The sequence below is a fragment of the Oryx dammah genome, unplaced genomic scaffold, assembly GCF_014754425.2.
Source record: "Oryx dammah isolate SB20612 unplaced genomic scaffold, SCBI_Odam_1.1 HiC_scaffold_5, whole genome shotgun sequence".
Lineage (NCBI taxonomy): Eukaryota > Metazoa > Chordata > Mammalia > Artiodactyla > Bovidae > Oryx > Oryx dammah.
Genome location: NW_024070189.1, coordinates 62,583,456 through 62,600,615, shown reverse-complemented (window position 1 = coordinate 62,600,615; position 17,160 = coordinate 62,583,456). Strand labels below are relative to the sequence as shown.

The following is a 17,160-nucleotide window of genomic DNA, read 5'->3' as shown; positions in this document are numbered from 1 at the left end:
CTTTTGGCACCAATTTGAATTTGTATGTTTGTTTTTCCTATTTATTTAGGACTGAGAAATCTTTTAGGAAAAACACACCCCTGATCCCATAGGTTACGGATCAGACCTGAGAGATGAACTGACCCTCAAAACATCAAAGTGGCAATGAGTTGAAATCAAAATGCTTTTTTCTTTCTTTCATTCATCATGTTTCTATTTGAGCACAAATTTATTGAAAAGCAGGATAGGTGCCTAGGTTTTAAGAAGATGGCTGTCTTTTTAGACGATCGGCTTGTCCTCCATCTATAGGTACACAGTAGGATCACTCAAGTCACAGTTTTCAATATGTATGTGGGACTGTATTCCAGGGTAAACTTTTTGCAAGGGCAGCAGAGTGCCCAGTTTTTCTCCCTTCTTGATAGAACCTTTATATTTAATTGGCTTGATGTAGAACATTTTAATGCAGAAACCTAAAAGAAAAGAAGAAGTAAAATTATTCATTTTCTAGGTTTTACTAGCTTTGAATCAGAAATTTTTTTTAAAGAAGAGCAGAAGTGAAAAGACAAAAAGAAAAGATGATTGATTGAACTCAATGAGCGAACAGAAGAAAATGACAAAATCATATCAGAAATGAAGACTAAAATTACAAGATGCTGAAGAAAGAATAGACTCAAATCAGTAGTTTAAAAAGGCATTGAAGAATAGCTGAGAAACACCAGCTAGCTGAAAAAATTGACCCAGAACAATGTCAACTTCAGGACAGATTCTGATAAAACAGTTAGACTTTTAAAAACAAAGCAAGATAGAAATAACAGGCACAAGAATACAAAGCTTTCTAAATACCAGAAGAAAAAAAAGACCTGTCAGAGAAATAGAAATAATACCAATATAATACCATAATTATAAAATAATAACAGTGTTGGGACCAAACATATGAGTTGTATCTATAAATGTTAATTCATGTATTAAAAAGATATTCATATTGGCTTGAAAAGCGAAATGAAAGTCTGTGCTGTATACAATTAGACAGTCACTGAAAAGGTATAAAAATTCAGGGCTAGGAAAGATTTACCTTGCAAATGGAAGGAAAGGGAAAGCAAGGGTCATGATCTTGTTACCTTCAGGCCAAAAAGCACTGAAGCAAGACAAAGAATAACAATTATAATGCTAAATCCAACAAAGATATAACATTTAAAACTATCCAGGCACTAAATAACATAGAAATCATTATATAACACAAAAATCCTATAAAGGAGAGATTACAGGAGACACAAGGAGAAATAGAAACCCAGTGGTAGTAGAAGACTCCGACACATTTGGTGTCAGTGCAAACCGGTTGGGTGGACAGAAAGCATAAGCAAGGCTATAGGAGTATCCTGTCCAGCATAGTTGCTATTAGCCACTGACTAGTCAGCACTTGAAATGTAGCTAATTTGAATAAGATATACTTTAAGTATAAGATACACATTGGATTTTGAAGACAGTACCCCCCCAAAGTTAAGCATTACTAATTTTATATTAATTGCATTTTGAAATGATAATTTGGAGATCTTAAAATATTAAAATTAAGGGATAGTTTCTCTTTATTTAATGTGGATGCCAGAAAATTAAGATTACATATGTGGTTACAGATGGCTAACAAACACATGAAAAGATGTTCAACATCACTCATTATCAGAGAAATGCAAATCAAGACCACAATGAGGTACCATTTCACACCAGTCAGAATGGCTGCGATACAAAAGTCTACAAGCAATAAATGCTGGAGAGGGTGTGGAGAAAAGGAACCCTCTTACACTGTTGGTGGGAAAGCAAACTAGTACAGCCACTATGGAGGACAGTGTGGAGATTCCTTAAAAAACTGGAAATAGAACTGCCTTATGACCCAGCAATCCCACTGCTGGGCATACACACCAAGGAAACTAGAATTGAAAGAGACACGTGTACCCCAATGTTCATCGCAGCACTGTTTATAATAGCCAGGACATGGAAGCAACCTAGATGTCCATCAGCAGATGAATGGATAAGAAAGCTGTGGTACATATACACAGTGGAGTATTACTCAGCCATCAAAAAGAATACATTTGAATCAGTTCTAATGAGGTGGATGAAACTGGAGCCAATTATACAGAGTGAAGTAAGCCAGAAAGAAAAACACCAATACAGGATACTAACACATATATATGGAATTTAGAAAGATGGTAATGATAACCCTGTATGCAAGACAGCAAAAGAGACGCAGATGTACAGAACAGACTTTTTGACTCGGGGTGGGGAGGGAGAGGGTGGGATGATTTGGGAGGATGGCATTGAAACATGTATAATATATAAGAAACGAATTGCCAGTCTAGTTTCGATGCAGGATACAGGATGCTTGGGGCTGGTGCACTGGGATAACCCAGAGGGATGGTATGGGGAGGAAGGTGGGAGGGGGGTTCAGGAGTGGGAACTTACGTACACCCGTGGCAGATTCATGTTGATGTATGACAAAACCAATACAGTATTGTAAAGGAAAAAAAAAAAGATTACATATGTGGCTTTTATTATTACTGTTGGTGGACAATACTGCTGTAGAAAATCTAAGCGAAATCCATAAACTACATCTTATATACATAAGTTAAACAGAATATGTCCAAGAGTGCTACATTGATACTAATACAACTACTAGTATAGCAGTTCAAGAAGACCTAAATAAATGGAAGATATAACATGCTCATTGATTGGAAGACCCATTACTTCTAAGACATCAGTGCTTCTCAGTTTGATCTGTATAATCAATGCAAACCCAATCCAAGACCCAGCAAGATTTTTGGTGGAGATTGACAAACTGCTTCTGTAATTTATTTGGAAATTCAGATAACCCAGGACTTGCCAAGGCAATCTGAAAAAAAGAACAAAGTTGGAAGACTTATACTATTAGAGATCAAGATGTATTTTATAGCTAAGATAATTAAGACAGTGCAGTACTGCTCGAAGATTAACCAACTGGCCAATGAAACACAGTGGAAAGATCATAAACAGACCCACATATACGCAGACCTTGATTTATGACAAGATACTGCTGTGCAGTGAGGAGAAATCGGTATTGGCAAGTTAATGGTATGGAGTCAGTTATCTATATGGGAGAAGAATTTGATTGTTCTCATTCCTTACACAAAGCCAATTCCAGATGGATTATAAATCTAAATATGAAAGGTCAAGCAATAAAGCTTGTGGACAAAAGCCTAGGGTGAATATCTTTAGGGCTTCAGGATGGGCAAATGTGTCTTAAACAGGTGATAAAAAATGTGTTAACAGTAAAGGAGGATATTACTAAATTGGACTGTATTTAATAATTTTGGTTTATTAAAAAACATTTGAAAAGTAAAAAAAGGAACCAAGAAGATGGGAGAAGATAGTTATAATACATATTTGGCAAATAACTTGTGTCCAAAATACACAAAAAGCTCCCACATACCTCTAAGAAAACTCTAGGCATTTTGCAAAATATATGAAGAGGCACTTCACAAAAGACAGTATTGATGTTATCAATAAATATGAAAAAGGACTCAATACCATTAGCCATAGGGAAATGCAGATTAAAGTTAAAGGAGATAGCATTACACACTCATGAGAATGGCTGAAATGAGAAAAGGAGATAGCACCAAGTGTTGTGTATGGAGCAGCTGGAATTTTCACACACTCCTCATGGGAGTGTGAATGAACAGCACCACTTTGGGAAACCAGGTGGCAGTATCTGCAGATACATCTGCCAAATGACCCAGCATCTCCTCTAGTGTCTGCCAGTTGCTGAGTATATTGATTCCAGCTATGCATTCTGGACTGGGGAAGTTACTACAAGGGGGTCATGTGGATGCACTCGGTCCACTTGTAAGATGACCCTAGCGAAAATCTGTCTTGATCACCTGAGTCCATAAGCCCTAGTCAGGGACCACAGTGGCCTTTTGTGTCTTTAGGAATTAGTGTCAGTTTTAAGTGTCTTCATCTCCAGTGTGCAGTCATCCTGCTAAAAGGCTAGAGCTGGTCCCTTTGAGAGCGGCTACAAGTAAGGTTTATAGTATAAATTTTTGACTTTGTGACAGCCCTTCCTTAGAAAGGCTCAGCCTCTCTTTCATTCAAGAGAGCCCCAGGACTGTAAACTGACTCAAGTCTGGGAATCAATTGATAGCGTTGGGGGAAGATTTTCAGACCCAGAATTGATTGAGGTCAGAATTTTTTGTTCATCAGACCTAGAGTGTATCCTTTTATACAAATCAAGTAAAGCTTTAGAACGCCGCCCATCTATTTGGTTCTAGGTCACCGTGATTAACCAGACAATGCCATAGATCCTTGATTCTGATGCATCTGATGACTGTTTCACCTCTGCTCCCTATTGGGTAGCCATGCCAACTCTGACTGCTCAGTGGAGTCCTTTCAATGGCAGTAGTTTCTCTTATTTCAAGCCTAGAGAAGATAGCCTCCAGATAGCTCCTTAAGGACGTGGCCTCCCTAGCAAAGTGTTTCTCATAGCGTTGGTGAGAGGAGTGTCACTGAACCCACCCCCAGCTGGAATGCAAATTTATGTTCATGAAAAGACATGTACTAGAAAGTTCACAGTAGCATTTTCCTAATTGCCTAAAACTGGATACCGCCCAAATGTCCATTTAGAGCGTGATTAAATAAACATACATGCATGCAGTGGATGCTATAGGTAAATAACGAATGAATCTCACAAACATCACGGTAATAAAAGAAGGCCCCCATTCAAAAGAGTGCATGCTGTTTATTTAAGTCATTTTAAAAAACTAGGCAAAAAAAATTAAAAAACTAAAAGGTAGTACAAGGGGCCTCTGGGCTGCTGCTGTTGTACTTTTTCTTGAAATAGTGTAACTGGTGTGCTTACTTTGTGATATTCATAGAGCTGGCCATTTTTGCTTTGTGCACTCTGCTGTGTGTCTGTTCTACTGCAGTAGATTTAAAACAACCAAGTAAGAAGCCTAGGACCTGAAGTACCAGGAGACCTGACTACCTGGAACATAGAGCTTTTGAAAATGTTGTCTGTTCAGTTGCTAAGTTGTGTCCCACTCTTTGCAACCCTTTGGACTGTAGCACACCAGGCCCTTCTGTCCTCCACTATCTCCTGGAGATTGCTTAAATTCATGTCCATTGAATTGGTGATGCTATCTAACCATCTCATCCTCTGTCACCCTCTTCTCCTTTTGCCTTCAATCTTTCCCAGCATCAGGATCTTTTCCACTGATTCGTCTCTTCGCTTCTGGTGGCAAAAGTATTAGAGCTTCAGCTTCAGCATCAGTCCTTCCAATAAATATTCTGGGTTGATTACCTTCAGGATTTGATCTTCTTTCAATCCAGGGGACTCTAAAGAGTTCTCCAGCACCACAGTTCCAAAGCATCAATTCTTCGGCACTCAGCCTTCTTTATGGTCCAACTATCACATCTCTACATGACTACTGGAAAAGCCATAGCTTTGACTATATGGACCTTTGTTGGCAAAGTGATATCTCTGCTTTTTAATATACTGTCTAGGTTTGTCATAGTTTTCCTTCAAGGAGCAAGTGTTTTTTTTAACTTTATGGCTGCAGTCACCATCCACAGTGATTTTGGAGCCCAAGAAAATAAAATCTGTCACTATTTACAGCTTTTCCCCATCTCTTTGCCACGAAGTGATGGCACTGGATGCCATGATCTTAGTTTTTTGGATGTTGAGTTTTAAGCCAGTTTTTTCACGCTCCTCTTTCACTTTCATCAAGAGGTTCTTTAGTTCCTCTTCACTTTCTACCATTAGAGTGGTATCATCTGCACACCTGAGGTTGTTGATATCTCTCCCAGCAATCTTGACTTCAGCTTGTGATTCATCCAGCCTGGCATTTCACATAATGTACTCTGCATATAAGTTAAATTAGCAGGGTGACAATACATAGCCTTCTCATACTTCTTTCTCAATTTTGAACCAGTCAGTTGTTCCATATCCAGTTCTAACTCTTTCTTCCTGACCCACATACAGCTTCCTCAGGAGGCAGGTAAGGTGGTCTGTTATTCCCATCTCTTTAAGAATTTTCCACCGTTCATTGTGAGCGACACAGTCAAAGACTTTAGCCTAATCAATGAAGCAGATGTTTTTCTGAAACTTTCTTTCTCCATGATACAACAAATGTTTGCAATTTGATTCTTGGTTCCTCTGCCTCTTCGAAACCCAGCTGGTACACCTGAAAGTTCTTGGTTCATGTACTGCTGAAGCCTAGCTTGAAGGATTTTAAGCATAACCTTGCTAGCATGTGAAATGAGTGCAACTGTACGGCAGTTTGAATGATCTTTGGCATTGCCCTTCTTTGGGACTGGAACGAAAGCTGACCTTTTCCAGTCCTGTGGCCACTGTTGAGTTTTCCAAATTTGCTGACATGTTGAGTGCAGCACTTTAACAGCATCATCTTTAAGGATTTTAAATAGCTCAGCTGGAATTCTGTCACCACCACTAGCTTTGTTTTTAGTAATGCTTTGTAAGGCCCACTTGACTTCATACTCCAAGATGTCTGCCTCTAGGTGAGTGACCATATCATCGTGATTATCTGGGTCATCAAGACTTTTCTTGTATAGTTCTTCTGTGTATTCTTGCCACCTCTTCTTAATCTCTTCTGTTTTAGCTTACCGTTTCTGTCCTTTATCATGCCCCGTTCTTGCATGAAATGTTCCCTTAATATCTCCTTTTTTTTGAAGAGATCTTTAGTCTTACCCATTCTATTTTTCCTCTATTTCTCTATATTCCTCTATTTCCTGGCATTATTCATTTAAGAAGGCCTTCTTATCTCTCCTTTCTATTCTCTGAACTGTGTACTCAGCTGAGTTTATCTTTGCCTTTCTCCTTTGCTTTTCTCTTCTCTTCTCAGCTATTTTAAGGCCTCCTCAGACAACCACTTTGCCTTCTTGCATTTCTGTTTCTTTGGGCTTGTTTCTGTCACTGCCTCCTATATGTGTTATAAGCCTCTGTCCATAGTTCTTCAGGCATTCTGTCTCCAGATTGAGTCCCTTGAATCTATTTGTCACTTCCACTGTATAATCATCAGGGATTTGCTTTAGGTCATATCTGAATGGCCTAGTGGTTTTCCCTGCTTTCTTCCATTTAAGCCTGAATTTTGCAATAAGGAGTTCATGATCTGAGCCACAGTCAAGTACAGGTCTCATTTTTGCTGATGGTATAGCACTTCTTCATCTTTGGCTGCAAAGAACATAATAGATTTTCATATTGACTACCTAGTAATGTCCATGTGTAGAGCTGCCTCTTGAGTTGTTGGAAAAGGGAATTTGCTATGACCAGTGCATTCTCTTGACAATATTCTGTTAGCCTTTGCTCTGCTTCATTTTGTACTCCAAGGCCAAACTTGCCTGTTATTCCAGGTATCTCTTGACTTCCTACTTTTGCATTCCAGTGCTCTGTGATGAAAAGGACATCTTTTTTTTTTGGTGTTAGTTCTAGAAGGTCTTGTCAGTCTTCATAGAACTGATGAACTTCACCTTCTTCAGCATCAGTGGTTGGGGCATAGACTTGGATTAGTGTGATGCTGAATGGTTTGTCTTGGAAATCAACTGAGATCATTCTGTTGTTTTTGAGATTGCACTCAAGTACTGCATTTCAGACTCTTTCTGACTATGAGGGCTACTCCATTTCTTCTAAGTGGTTCTTGCCCACAGTAATAGGTATAATGGTCATCTGAATTAAATTTGACCATCCCGTTCATTTTAGTTGATTCCTAAAATGTTTATGTTCAGTCTTGCCATCTCCTGCTCGACCACATCCAATTTACCTTGATTCACGGACCTAACATTCCAGGTTCCTATGCAATATTGTTCTTTACAGCTTCAGACTTAACTTTCACCACTAGACACATGTACAGCTGAACGTTTGAAAATAGCTCACATCAACTCTTGCAGAAATGCCACCATTTTCCAGTTGTGGAACTGGTAAATGAAAGCATCTATTCGTTATTGCTAATATTGCTGAAAGTGATTTTGCTTGGAGAATGTTAAGCAAAGCCATGTGGACCTCAGGAGGAAAGTGCCCCAGTCAGGTATAGAGCTAGGTGGGGAGTGTATGTATAAAAAAGATGACTGTAGTGAAAGTGGTGAAATGTCTTGGAAAATGTGTGCGCTGTTTTAGTATAGTACCCTTGTCCTTTAGTTCCTAGGTTTTGTTCCTTTGAAAGAAGAATGAAACTTCTCTGTATAGAATACACATGAAATAAGCATTAGAGATCTCCACTATATGCCCCAGGTACATACACCACTTCTTACCTCTTCCAGAGATCCGAACACCATTATTGATGGCATTTTTATTTTTATAAGGTTTCTCCTGGCCCATGATCTTTCCGGTGAAAGGTGCATAAACAGTAGAGCCATCTGAGCACAAGACGTCTACACCCTGGTGAAGCTTCTGATTTCTAGGATGTAAATAAGAATGAACAGACTAAAGAACTGCCCTGGGAATTTTATTGCCCAGGAACAGGGGTTAACCCACTGTACCCAGTCCAGGGTATCAAAAATGTTGGGATGTCCCAGGTTTCCTCACTCTGTTTAGTCAGTTTTCACCTCCCTCTTTGCAGATATTCATAATCATGTTGTAAAGGTTAAAGCATGTAAGATAGTATTTGGTACACAAGAAGTGTTTTAAAAAAATGTTAGCCATTATTAATATATGGTATCTGGGAGAGATGAGGCAATCAATATAAGTAAATGTTATAGATACCTGAATCTTTACATCTGCAAGACCACTTAGAAAAGAGTTGACTTTTTATGGGAACCTATTGTATAAAAAGAATCATAGTCTTTTTTTTCTCTCAGTGATCCATACAGATCATTTATTGTGTATGCCATTTTAATATAGTGACTGATGCCTCCTGCATTTATTAAACTCTGTGGAGCACAAATGCAAAATGATCCCAGGTTGTAAGGTTTCCTGAAGTTGTCTCTAACAGTCCTCACTCTTCCTGCTCTTACCAGGCTCTTCTCCCTTCTAATAGGCCTCCTGAAAGTCAGATTCACCAGGATTGTTAGCATTATGTGTATAGCAACATAGAGCAGGTTCCACGTGAGGAGCCAGTAAGTTATTGAATGAGTCAAGTGCATAAACTTTAGGGTTTATGAACTAATTGAGCCTTAATTTTGGCAATTCAGGGGCCATTTTCCCCCTGTGTCCCATTTCTCAGCCCTATTCCATGTATGTGAGGTTGCTTTGCGAATAGTATCTGTATGAGTGAGAGTTCTGTGATTAGAGTGGTGATTGGTAGTGCCGTTGGTGCGTGTGATATACACTTAGTCATGTTCGACTCGTTGCAACCCCATGGACTGTAGCCCACCAGGCTCCTCTGTCTATGGGATTTTCCAGGCAAGAGTACTGGAGTGGGTTGCCATTTCCTTCTCCAAATGCAGTTGGACATGTGTCTATTTCATCAGAAAGTGGCACTCCCTAAGTAGTACTGGGAATTGTTGAAAATTCATAGTATGTCCCTCACTGTCTGGAAGAGATTACCTGCTTAGGGCCAGCCTTTGGTATTTACCTCCCAAAGCCTGGGTCAGCAACACCATGGTCTGCTGGCAACAAGAGCTAAAGGCCTGAATCCTAGTTCCCCAGCCTTCAGCCACCTTCAACTGTGTTTGGCCGGTGCCTCAACCCTTTGGTGGTGCCCCAGTTCAAGTTCCTCATCTATAAAATGGGATGGTAGAGTTTGGTTTTCACTTTGGAAAATCCAGGTGAGATGAGTCAACGTATGAAAACATTGAGAGAGAAAACACAGTTCTCCTCTCTGTAGTCCTTATTCAGTGCTCTGTTCTCAGTTCAGAGCCCACAGCTGAAGCCCTGTTCTTGGAAGTTGCTCCAGACATGGTAATGTAACCGGTTTTGTCTCTGAATTTTCCTGCTGTCAGAAGGGAAAGGATGGTGAGCACTTGTGGAAACTTACAGCAAGGACACTGAGCAAAGAGGTTGAGCTGAAAGAGTGCATGTGTGAAACCCCATTACCTCTGAGCCGTGTACTGGCCACAGCCATGACCGTCACATGTCCGGATCTCATTGGAAGACTTGCCAGCACAGATAATAGCCCATGGTCCAGCCAGTGCTGAAAAGGAGAAACACGAGAAACAGCTTTCCTGACCACGTATTCCCAATATCCATCACCCTCATGTCTCCCAGTAGATTCAAAAATTCTCTTTTCATTATACTTATTCTCTGATTTTTTTCTGTAGTTTATGGGGTGGCCTGCCTTTAACTCCTGGTTCAGCTATAAAATGGCCCTTTTTCCCTGGCCATGGAAGTTTGTTTTCTGACGTGTAGAGTATTTGTAAGTTTATTTGCAAGTATTCACCTTTATTGTTATTATTTGTTTTATATTATCCACCAAACAATGTTGTAGATTGTGCTTCTTTCTTTGCTTATGACTTGGCATGGGGACCTCTATGTTTAGGTTAAACAAAATAATTGAACAACATGGCTCAAAGAAGTGATTCTAGAGTAACTTTGAAACGTTCTTTATTTTTAGTCTTGATCCAAGAAGATGTTTGAATTTAAGGAAAAACAAACTATGAGTTAGCAAAGTTTTTTTAATACTAAATGGATCTCTTTCATATTTGCTAACATAGAAGAGGAGATTCTTAGAAATAAGAACATGTCAAACTAATTTAGCCTAGAGCGGAGTGTGAAGAGAAGGTGGGGGAGTGAGTAATAACAATTATTTGAAAAATTGAGAAACCGTAACACATGGAGGGAGGGGGCTGGCTGTCTTCATGTATTTTGTGCAAACGTTCCATGCAACTTTCATTGTTTTACTTCAAAGCAAACTAACAAAAATGGAAGCAAAAGCAGGAATCTGCTAATTTGGTTGTTGATTATATTTAAAGGTGTTTTGCTATTCATTAATATATGTGTTATGAAAAGAAGCTACAGAATATGACCATTAAGCATATTCTTGAATATACCTCTAAAAGGTGGTTTCACAGGTCTTATGCCTTTGGACCAAGCTTCAAGTCACTTTGGCCCTAATATTTATCCTTCAGAATTGAGGCATATAGTAGTTTATTAATGTATTCATTTGCTCTTTTGCTATGACAGGGGAGTGTTCCCCTTGTCCTAATCCATACCAATTTTTATGTCAGGGGTTTTCTAAATCAGATTCTCATACAAACTTTATTTTCTAATTTTGTTCCAATTAATTCCAAACTAAGATTGTTTTTTCTTTTCTGCTTCTCTCATTAAAGAAATAGAACATTCAGGTGGAAATCATTGATAACCACTCCTGACCTTGTGTATTCTTCCTATTCTGCTTTTTTTTAAATGTTTTTCTTTTTTATTGTGGTAGAAGTCATATAAAACATACTGTGTTAACCATATCTAACTGTGCATTTCAGTGGCATGAAGTACATTCATATCGTTGTGCAACTCTTTATCATCCATCTTCCAACTGTTCACCTTCCCAAATGGAAACTCGGTCCCCAATAAACACCAACTCCCCACTGCCCTCACCGCCCCCCACCGACAGCATCTACCAGTATACCTTCCATGAACTTGACTATTCTAGTTACCTCATATAAGCAGAATCAAATAATATATGTCTGCACCTAATGTTTATTGGAATGCATTTTTAAAGTTAACAATTCATGTTCTCCACAGAGACAAAGCTGCTTTTTTCCCCTATGCAATGTGGTAGGTTCTCATTAGATTTCTGTTTTATACGTGGTAGTGTATATATGTCATTCTCAATCTCCCAATTCACCCCACCCTGCCATTACCCTCTTGGTGTCCATATGTTCATACTCTGCGTTGGTGTCTCTATTTCAGCTTTGCTTCCTATTCCACTGTTAATAACCAAGTATACAAGTTTCTGTTGTGGTTGTAATGTTAATGACTTTCAAATCTATCCTTGGAATCAATTTTTAAAAGTCAGCCAGGATTCCAAGACAGTAATTTTGACTTACCAGGTGAAATCAGAGCAGCCAGAAGGAGGGTTCCTGTGGAAAGCATTTGTCTTTGTCTCTAGAATGCTTCTTCCTCTGACCCTTAGGCTTCCCCCACGCACTCTGTGAAGAATATTCCAGTCTGAATTAGTATTATCTAGCTATTTAACCTTAGAATTCTGTATCCCTCATATCTTCAATTTGGTACAAGACCCCAAAATTTATGAGAATGGAAGGAGTCAGATTTTAATACTCTATGGACAGCTATGTAGGACCTACGTAAAAGCTTTTCATCTGAAGAAGCTAACTTTATTGGCAGTGCTGACTAAATATTAACAGACGTGATAAGGCTGGGTGAAGAGTGGCTTTTCTCTGGGCTGTGACTGGTGGGGGAGGATATCCACATGAAAAAATGAATATTTAATACTGTCTGCTAGTAGATCTATCTTTCGTTCCCTGGATAGGGTATATTTCAGAAAAGAAGATTAATAATGTATGACCTTCTATAGTATATTCTTTAGTATATCCCTTGGGGTTTTTTTTGGAGGATCAGTTAATTTTATCTGTGTAATGTTTGCAAATACTTTTATAATTTTGAGAAAATTATCTTTCTTTAAATATGTGATTTTAGAAGTTGCTAGTTTGTAATAATGAAAAATTAACATCCACAGTACCCATAAGTAGAGAAAAGGATGAATGATATAGTCAGAAGATGGAGTATAATAGCAGTTGGAATATATATCGTCATTCCCATTTTCCAGAAGAGAAAACAAAGGCCCAGTTTGATTAGGTGAATTCACTCAAGACCACATGGGGAGGATGTAACAGATTTGGGATTCAAACCTATGGGGAAGAGGGGAAGTTTTGCTATGTTAGAATCATCTAAAGAGATTCTCTCTTAGGCATTCGTCATTTATCCACAGCAGTGGTTCTCCCCCAGAATAATTTTGTCCCCCAGGAAACACTTGGCAGTGTCCAGAAATGTTTTTGGTTGTCACTGCTACACAGACGCTATTGGAACATAGTGGGCAGAGGCCGAGGTTACTGCTAAACATCATACCAGACATAGAACATACCCCAGGGCAAAGAATTATCTGGCCCAAAATGTTCATCATGGCAAAGTTGTGAATCCTTGATAGGAAGTATGCTGTGCTGTGCTAAGTCACTTCAGTCATGTCTGACTCTGTGCCCTGCGGACTGTAGCCCACCAAGCTCCTCTGTCTATGGGATTCTCCAGGCAGAAATATTGGAGTGGGTTGCCATTCCCTTCTCCAGGGGATCTTCCTGACCCAGGGATGGAACCTGCATCTCTTATGTCTCCTACATCGGCAGGTTCTTTACCTCTAGTGCCACCTGGGAAGCTCAGTCTAAAGTATACCTAACAATTTCTTTGTAGCTAGAATGAAGAACATGTTGAATTAAATTTGTCTAGGTGTTAACTGACAATTTTTAAAACATCATGATGGGAATCAGCATGTTAAATTACTTAAACCATATTCCTAAAAAAATTACCAGCTTCCAATAATTATAATGTTAATTTTTGAATACAATAATTAAACTCCATTATGTTTAAGGAAATAATATGGGAGTTAAAGCAAATATTGTTTATAAGCTAGCTAACTAAAGATTTGTTCTGAGCAAAGCTGGCAAGTTTCCATTTAGAAATGGGCTCTCAGGACCAGAAGGCACTGTCATTGTTCTTTTGTATAACCAGTGATTATAAGGGACGATCAGATGGTTGCTACATGGTAGAAGCCTTTTGATTAGAAACACTGATCTGTTAATAGACAGCTTTATCTTCTCTAAGCTATACTTCATAAAGAAATACATGTGGAATTACAAAGTCTTGTTGGGCTACAATTATGGGTATTTAACTTTTTCAAGCGGAGAAGGCAATGGCACCCCACTCCAGCACTCTTGCCTGGAAAATCCCATGGATGGAGGAGCCTAGTGGGCTACAGTCCATGGAGTCTCTAAGAGTCGGACATGACTGAGCGACTTCACTTTCACTTTTCACTTCCATGCATTGGAGAAGGAAATGGAAACCCACTCCAGTGTTCTTGCCTGGAGAATCCCAGGGACGGGGGAGCCTGGTGGGCTGCCGACTCTGGGGTCGCACAGAGTTGGATCTGAAGCGACTTAGCAGCAGCAGCAGCAACTTTTGCAAGATGTAGTCAGCTGTCAGCATTGTTAGCTGGTTTCACATTTCTCTCCTGCTCACCCCCAGCCCCCTGACACCACCCCCACCTCCACCAACTGTGCCCCAACCTGTACCTTATGCCTTGATCTTTTTATTTTTTTTCTTAGCATTTCACTCGCACAGAGTCGGACACGACTGAAGCGACTTAGTAGTAGTAGTAGTAGTAGTAGGGAGACCCGAGATGAGGAGAAATTCAAAACTGGCTATAATTCAAATTTGAGGGCAGTGGTGATAAAACTATTCTTTTCCTATGTTGATATGAACTAAGTTACTTTCAGCACTTTAGTCTCCTCTCTTGTTAGAAAAGCTTGAGATAAAGTCATGTAAGTGTGTTGTTGCTCAGTCATGTCTGGCTCTTTGTGGCCCCATGGACTGTAGCCCGCCAAACTCTCACCCCGTTGCACGGCTCGATTGATTCCTGTCCTGTCTCTGCTTCTCTGTAACTCTGCCTTCTGCTTCTGATGAGGTAGGTGGTGAACGTGTGCTGAAATAGCAAAGCGGTAATGCTGGCCAAATGGCAGGGGGTTATGAACAGATTGATTCTGATATGTTAATAGTTTGTGTTCATCTTGGTCTGTTTGGGCTGCTGTATAGACCACCAGAGACAAGGTGGCTCATAAACATCAGAAATTTATCTCTTACAGTTCTAGAGTCTGGAAGTCCAAGATCATGGTGCCAGTATGGTCGGTTAGCATATAAAAACCTACTTATCATCCTTGATTGAAGTAAATTTCCCTTAATGCAGAGTCTGACCCTTAGTATTTTTGTTGTCTAAGACTTTGACTCAGGGAGAATGATTCGAGTTCTTCAGATTATAGCTAGCTAGCTATCTTAATAGATGATTTTCAACAGAGATGACGTGCTCTCTTGGTGTTAAAACCCTTGGGAAAGTGGCTTGATGAATGTGGAATGAGAACAGAAAAGATAGAATTTTAAGTGATTTTCCAACCAACCATATGGTCTAGTCAGAAATCTTTCCTTCTCCATGATAAAATGGACTAGAAAATGTATCCTCCTTGAGTGACAACAAATGGGTTAATAAACATCTTGCTCCTTGATTTCCTTCCTGGCTTCCTGGGCCCATGTTTTTCAACTAGGATTACTTGCAGGGGGGCCAGATAACACAAAAAGCCAGAGGATAAGCATGGTGACATAGGTTGTCAATATTTCTTTTGGATTTGGAAATGGGGCAAAAGGAAGAGGAATAAAACAACATACTTTTTTCTATTTACATCATTTCTTTTACATTTATTAAGTGTAATTCTGTGTGATACACAGAATAACTCCCTCTCTCAAATTTACATACTAAACCCTAGACCCTGTGAATTATAATGTTACATGGCAATGAAGAAACAAGAGTGCAAATGAAATTATAGTTGCTGAACCCCTGACACCTGTAGTTTTGTGTATATTTATTTACATAGAAATATCATGCATGTTTTATATCTGCTAACATAGCTTGATCTTTTTTTTAAATTGAGACTTCACATATCATAAAATTTACCCTTTTAAAATGCACAATTCAATGGTTTTTTAGGGTATTCACAAAATCATATATCTATCTAATTCTATCTAATTCTATAGCATTTTCATCACCCTAAAACAAAAAACCTGACGCATGAGCAGTCACTCCTCATTCCCTACTTTCCCCAGCCCCTGGCAACTATTAGTCTACTTTTTCACTCTCTGAACTTGCCTGTTTTGGACATTGTGTATGAATGAAATCAGAGAATATGTGATTTTTCATGTCTGGCTTCTTTCACTTAGCATAATGTTTTCGAGGTTCATTCACATTTTACCATGTGTGAGTACTTTATTTCTTTTTTATGACTTGGTGATATTCCATTGAATGAATAGACTGTGCTTTGTTGCTCCATTCATCAGTTGATGAACAGTTGGATTATCTTCACTTTGGACTGTTCTGAATAACACTACTATGAACATTCATGTACAAGTTTTTATCTGGTCATATGTTTTCAGTTCTCTTGGGCATATACCTAAGAGTGGGATAGCTGGGTCATATGGTATCTCTGTATTTAGCTTTTGAGGAACTATTAAATGGTTTTCCAAAGTGGCTACATCAGTTTACATTCCTACCAGCACTGAGTTGCAATTTCTCTGCATCCTCACCAACACTTGTTATTATCTGTCTTTTTAATTATAGCTATCCTAGTGGATATAAAGTAGTATATAGTTGTGGTTTTGACTTGAATTTCTCTCAGAACTAATGAACATCTTTTCATGTGCTTTTTGCCCTTTTGTCTATTTTCTTTGTTTTTTAAATGTCTGTTTAAATCCTTTGCCCAGTTTTAAAATGGATTATTTATCTTTCTATTGTTGAGTTGTAAGGGTTCTTTATCTATTCTGGACACAAAATCGTTGTTAGACAGATGATTTGCAAATACTCTTTTCCCATATGTGGGTTGTCTTTTCATTTTCTTGATAGTGTCCTTTGAATCGTAGAAGCTTTTAGTTTTAATGAAGTTAAATATATCTTCCTCCTGCTTTGGTACTCATGCTTTAGATGTCATATATAGGAAATGGTTATCTAATCCAAAGTCATGAAGATTTATGCCTATGTTTTATTCTAATAATGTTATAATTTTATCTCTTGCATTTAGGTTTTTGATCCATTTCGAGTTAACTATTTTGTATGGGATGAAGTAGAGGGTTCAAATTTATATTTTTTTTGTATGAAGGTGGCCAGTTCTTTCAACTTTATTTATTAAAAAGACTATTATTCCCCCCATTTAATTTTCTTAGAACCCTTGTCCAAATTAATTTGGCTGTTCTAGACTCTCAGTTCTATTTCACTGATCTATATGTATATCCTGTGGAAGTACCACACAGATTTGATTTGTAGCTTTATCATAAATATTGAAATCTGGAAGTATGAGTCTTCCAGCTTTTTCTACTTTTTCAAAATTGTTTTGGTTATTCTGGATCCTTTGCATTTCAGTGTTACTTTTAGAATTATCTTGTCAGTTTCTGAACAAAATTAAAAGGTAGATGAAATTTTAATAGAGATTGAGTTGAATCTGTAG

The 17,160-nt window shown here is 38.6% G+C and overlaps 1 protein-coding gene across 1 annotated transcript; it reads right to left on the bottom strand.

Annotated features, from left to right (window-relative positions):
• Positions 1 to 149: 149 nt before the first annotated feature.
• LECT2 (leukocyte cell derived chemotaxin 2) lies at positions 150 to 12,178 on the bottom strand. The gene is made up of 4 exons (XM_040240039.1): positions 11,938 to 12,178; positions 9,989 to 10,085; positions 8,266 to 8,411; positions 150 to 449 (listed from the first exon to the last, which is right to left on the bottom strand). Exons 1-4 carry the CDS (start codon positions 11,981 to 11,983, stop codon positions 283 to 285), a joined length of 456 nt encoding a protein of 151 aa, XP_040095973.1. The 5' UTR covers positions 11,984 to 12,178; the 3' UTR covers positions 150 to 282.
• Between the last annotated feature and the right edge of the window lie 4,982 nt (positions 12,179 to 17,160).